The 5,928-nt window shown below is 35.0% G+C and overlaps 1 protein-coding gene across 1 annotated transcript; it reads right to left on the reverse strand.

Moving 5' to 3' along the window:
* Nucleotides 1–386: 386 nt before the first annotated feature.
* LOC144574763 (putative glycosyltransferase At5g03795) lies at nucleotides 387–5,662 on the reverse strand. The gene is made up of 5 exons (XM_078324816.1): nucleotides 5,109–5,662; nucleotides 2,598–2,821; nucleotides 1,713–2,061; nucleotides 1,178–1,539; nucleotides 387–914 (listed from the first exon to the last, which is right to left on the reverse strand). Exons 1-5 carry the CDS (start codon nucleotides 5,499–5,501, stop codon nucleotides 608–610), a joined length of 1,635 nt encoding a protein of 544 aa, XP_078180942.1. The 5' UTR covers nucleotides 5,502–5,662; the 3' UTR covers nucleotides 387–607.
* Between the last annotated feature and the right edge of the window lie 266 nt (nucleotides 5,663–5,928).

Below are 5,928 nucleotides of genomic sequence, written 5' to 3' on the forward strand. Positions count from 1 at the left end.
GAGGTTGGGGGCAATATTGGAAAGCATTGGAAAATAGAAAGTTGCAATTCATTCATAAAAAAAAGAGGAAAAGAAGGCACAGAAGTTGTAGTAGCCAAGTGTGAATCCTGCTTAAATTCTTTTGAGGTTGGGGGCAATATTGGAAAGCATTGGAAAATAGAAAGTTGCAATTCATTCATAAAAAAAAGAGGAAAAGAAGGCACAGAAGTTGTAGTAGCCAAGTGTGAATCCTGCTTAAATTCTTTTGAGGTTGGGAGCAATATTGGAAAGCATTGGAAGACAGATGTTGTAATTCATTCAGAAAAAAAGAGAGGCAAAGGCACAGAAGCTGTAGTAGCCAATTGGAAAAAAAGATAACCGAGAAATTTGCCATAATTCTAACATAATATTTCGAAATTCTTCCAAATCACTATTTCAAGAAATTAATTGATTTTGCACAAAAAGACGTCGAATTTCTCACCATAACTTGGGAAACAATTGCTACACAACAAGAAACAGAGACATGATTTATGGCTACTTTGACACTCTGTAAGGAACTTTACATTGGTATAACAAAAAAATTTCACTTGTACCAAGAATTTACAGTGTATAAGAAATCGATTCCTTTTCATTCTCTTGCGTGAACCTGCACATTTAGACGTCTGAGCCAGATGGAATGAAGTATCATATGAAACACATCATATCGCTTCGGGGGACTATTAACCATGAAATGTCTTTGCGCAATCTTTGCCCGTCTTTGCATCCTTATATACTGCCTAGGAGAAATGCTCATCAAAATTGATTTAAGATTTGGTATATCCTCCTTTGAAACTTGGACTGAGAAAGATTTCCAGTTCAAAATATCGCTAAAAGGTAGTACATAATTGTCACCAATTGTCACTGGCACGCACTCGAGATATAATGCCTCTACTATCCTGGCAAAAAAATTATATAGACATGTTAGCATCATAAAAACTGATGAAATTATAATGATCTTAACTTCAAAACTTATTACAATCCAATGGAAAGAGGGCATATCAAGTTCGGTTAAATGCTCAGACCATTTATAGCAACATTTTTTTTTTTTCTGGTCCTGTACAATTTTTACCTAACATGAGTTCAACTTGCCTCAAATAAATTATGTCAAGTTGACCCAAAAGTTTCTGATCAACATAAACTGCAATGTAGAACTGCTTACCTAGGACTTGCCACCTCATAACCGCTCGGGCAAATACAGTACTTGCTCTTTCTCATCATGTCATAATAAGAGACTCCTTTATGCAGATACTCGTACACTTGGATATCATTGTCTTTGTTCTTCCAATGTTTCAGGAGTAATGGTCGGATCGGCCCGTGGTCCCCACCAGCGAAAAATGCCAGGATTGGGCGGTGAGATGCAGAGGGCCCACCGACCACGCCGGCAATGGAGTCGGTTTTGAGGTTTATCTCAGGAAGTGAGACATCTTTGCTAGGGTTGAATCCTTCTGATGTGTTTGCATTGCAGAGAACACGGATCGAGTTGGAGAATAGGTGACCATGCCCTGATGAGACGTATGGCCCCTATTTGATCATGGTGACATTATAAATAACATCTTTAAAAATTGTACAAACAACACTCTCATGATATTGAGATCTCATGTATAATAACCGCTCAAAATGTGCAATTACCGAGATCAAGTTCAATCCTTGTGCTCTAGCAGGAATAAAACAAAAGGGATTATATATAGCCTTACCCAATCATGGCACGAGAGCATGAAATGATCAGCACCAATACTTCTATTCCAATATGGATATTTCCTTGCTATGACATTAATATAGTCCGTGACCGTTCTCCTCAAAGGCTCCATGTCATGAGAATTCGGCTCATATATCAACTTAACCATCTTGACCACACTAAAAGGCAAAAAATATACATGGGCAAGCTCCGGATCTCTTGTTCGAAGCTTGCTATCACTCTCCATGCTGTGTATAAATCTCCCTTCAGACGAATATATACTTCTACAAGGTCCATCATGAAAAATTGGTGGCTCGCCTTCTTCATAGACATAAACCTTGAAAATCTTTTCCATTTCCAAATAACTTCTGCAGATTTTTAATTTATTGATCACCTATTTGAATATATATACAATGAATGCACTTTTTTTTGGTAATTATGTTAATTAGAAATAAACAGGCTTTAGAGTACAAGGACCTTGTTAGTTTGAAATTTATTATTTAGGTGCCATAACTTCCAAGAGGAAAAGAAAGAAAACTCAAATTATTTTAAATCACCATGCAGTTTCATAATTTATGACAAAATGTGTGACAAAAAGGATATAAAGATAAAATGTAGATTTAGGATTTTTTTTTTTTTGTTTCTCATCCAATTAAAAGAAGAAAAAAAACCCACCAATGATTTTCATCACTCGAGCATGCAAGCATAGTCATACATGGTATCAAACCAGGAAAATCTTGCTGGTCAAATACTCAAAATCTATAACCTCATATATTATCTATCAATTTTCTCCATTTAATATCATCCTACAGTGGTCATCATCTGCTCTAACATTCCTAGATTTTTAACCACTTCACTGCTTCCCAAATAGCGTGGCAAAAAAATAAGTCACACATTTACTAACCTGTGAAATGCATATGCATTTCTATATACAGGCCCGATTGGAACATAATCCTTGTCCGGTAGATTTTGCAAATAACTTTTATTTTGGTTTGCCTCTCTGATAGCAGCACGAGCTCGGGCTAGACCAAACTCAATCTTCTCTAGTTTGATGTCTCTTCCCCCACTTTCTCTGATTTTAGACAATATGGTATCATTCACCATAGAATTGAAGAGCTGTGCCGGGACCTATTATGAGAAAATTAAACAGTAAACAATTTTATTAAGATTAGAAAGTGTAAAGCAAAGTCTCAAAATACCATCCAGCACTAAAAGGGCAACATTATGACATAATTAAACCTAATATATCAATTTCTCATAAATTTATATACAACTTGTTTTTATTAGCTATAATAAAATCAGATTTATTTGGTCTAGTTTCATATACCATTACTGTACTAGGGAAGTAAACTAATTGTGCAATAGTATCACAGAAGCAAATCAGCAACATAGCCATTGAGCTTCAATTTCTTCATGCATGCTCTGTTTGGATTGACCACTCATTCCGTGATCCTAAGAATGCTTAAATGAATCTCCCCAAATTATTTTTTTCCGGATGTTTGGGTTGCCGGGTTAATCGTTACCAGATTTCAGTGTCTGACTAACTTAGCAGAAGCTCAGTCCTATAAAATTCAATCATATGCAGGTCTTGAATTTCCAGATTCAATGGGCCAGTGTTTCTGAAACAGTAAATGTGAGGTTCACTGACAGGTGGACCCAACAGGAACTAAGATCTTATATATGGTGATGCTAAACAAGGTCTCAGTAATTTGCTACACTGTATGTCTGCCTTGGCACTTACAGATATTTCAGACTACCCAGTTTTGGGTCCCATTAAGCCTATAAGAACATGCAAAATTTGAACGAACTATATTGTGATCGAACCAAGTCGACATCCACACTCCACAGGTTGTCAAAAGAGAACATTGTAATACAGGAAATGCAAACATGAAGTATGCCAAAAATTGTAATAGGTGCCCCCCCCACCCACACACACTCCGCGCCCTGCTGCCAAAACTATGTCTCTAACTCTAAAACTGTACTTCCAAATATAAAAAATTGTAAAGATTGCTTGAATTTCAAAGTAATGATGGAGTTATGCTTCCATTGCAGAAAAAAATAATTGTACAATATATCTCTACAAATATACTTCTGTACATAAAAAAAATATAAGAATATACTTGATTTACAAAATAATTATAAAATTATGTCATCTATATCCTAAATTTTTGTCCCCAAGAGAAAAATGCATGAAATAGTCGTCTACACTAGAAAATTAGGAAATTATTTTGAGCTTAATTAGTGCCTTTGCATGTGCTGATGTAGGTCAATATATTATGACTTCTCATATTTGTTCTAAGCCTCTTACCCAAGCGCCCTAACAAAAACTTACTGCTAATCATATTTATTAACCTCATATAAAAATGAGGAATTTAGCTGAATAGTTTAATTATTTTTTTGATAAAAATTATTATTATAGGAAAAAAATTGGTTACATAAAAATTATGATTATAGGATAATTTTTTGTTTACACAAGTTTTACTTATGAAGTTATGAGCTAATTTTGCAATAAATTCAAGTACACTACTTTTTATATGCATATAAGGGAATAGCCAGTCGCTGTCCAGAAAGTCAGATACCCTTAAATTATCCAAAAGAGAATATCTCTTTCTTCATCCCCTTTCTCCCACAAGTAAAGACAGGGATAAAGCCCCAAATTCCACTTGGAGAAGGACTTCAAGCAATGTCGTCTATTCTAATTATTATTATATATATTATTCTAATCCACATCAAAATAAAATATTATTCTGTGAACATATATATTGTACTTGAAATTATGACAGTAGAAAGCGTGTCGTTGCCGGTTATGGCAGTTGAAAGCGCGTGGCCGAAAAAGTACTTCTTCCGTTACCGGCGGTTGAAAGCGCGTCGGAACTAAGCTAAAAAAGAAAAAATTTTATACTTCTTCCGTTTTCGGGGGACTGTAGCCCGGGGGCATTACCTTTTTCTCAAAATAAAAAGACTAATCAAATCATTTTAAATTAAGGACAAAAATAAGGGATGAGTAATTGATGATGCCCAGCATATATATATAAACCCCAACAATAAATTTTCAGAAATTAAATTAATGAGAAACACCAAATTTTAGGTACTCTCCATTTCTGAACACCCCCAAGTGGTGCAATTTAATTCCATTAAGGGTACTTACCTTCCAATTAAATTTCCCTAAGATAATTCATATTTATGCATGTTCATGCATATGCTTCCAGTCCGCCCCCTTGACCAAAACAAAAAATCGTAAATATTTATAAATAAATAAATAATTGATTACAATTTTTACATGCAATTTTAACAACTCATAGTATTGCTTAATTTTGTTCATTTTAATTTAACATGCAAAGAAAAACTCTCCTACAAAATTCAAACTGATTAAGGGCAATGCACTATAAGAGATGTGTAGAGAGAGAGAACTCACCGGCATCGGTGCAGCGCTCGGTGCGGCAACTGGAGGGAGAGAGAGAGAAGAACCACGGCTAGAGTTGATCATGAACTCTCTTGAATCCTCAATTCTTTGCCTCTCTACAAAATTCTCCTTTGTACTATTTTTCTCACCTTGTCTGATTGAATAAGACTTGGAAAGTAAAATACCACCTCCACTTTCTCTAACCCTTGGATTCAACAAAGGAGAATCCAAAGAAAACCAAGAAGCATAGTTCTCCTTTCTCGAATCAATAGCAATGAAAGCAAAAGAGATTAGAAGGAGAGAGAGCACCATGCAAAAGGCACCTCCCCTTGTGCAAAGATTGGCATGCAAGCATGGTAGAGAGCACAGATGAGATGGGGAAGAGAGGGAAGGAGGCTCCTTCATTAAGAGGTGGTTATGTAAATGCAATATGATACAATTTTGGGGTTGTATTGTTATTGTTTCTAGGAGGCAGAGACCATGGTTGCCTAATGAATTAGAAAGCTACAAGCTGATGGCTACGGGTTTAATCAGTGAGCTGCATTACTTCTTTGGGGAACTGGAGATAAATTAACTAGAGGAGAGAGAGAGAGGGGGGGATATATAATAGGAGGGCTCAAATGTCTCATTGTTTTATGTTCTAATTGTGTTCTAATATTTTTATTTTTAATTCTAAAATTCAAACAAAAGATTTGAACAGTTGAACATAATATTCACATTAAAATTATGTACTTAGAGATTAAATTTTATATATTTTTTTAAATTATTTTACAATTTTTAAAATAGATACAAAATTTCTGTCTTTTAGAAATATTGGACCATATAAAAATAG

The sequence above is a fragment of the Carex rostrata genome, chromosome 23 (genome assembly GCF_964058835.1).
Source record: "Carex rostrata chromosome 23, lpCarRost1.2, whole genome shotgun sequence".
Classification (NCBI taxonomy): domain Eukaryota; kingdom Viridiplantae; phylum Streptophyta; class Magnoliopsida; order Poales; family Cyperaceae; genus Carex; species Carex rostrata.

Excerpts from the sequence above, each read along its gene's own strand:
- LOC144574763 (XM_078324816.1), bottom strand. The coding sequence starts at position 5,501 with ATGAAGGAGCCTCCTTCCCTCTCTTCCCCATCTCATCTGTGCTCTCTA. Across the intron at positions 2,062-2,597 it reads AATGCATATGCATTTCACAG|AAGTTATTTGGAAATGGAAA; the intron begins GTTAGTAAATGT and ends AAAAATCTGCAG. Across the intron at positions 915-1,177 it reads TATGAGGTGGCAAGTCCTAG|GATAGTAGAGGCATTATATC; the intron begins GTAAGCAGTTCT and ends TTTTTTTGCCAG.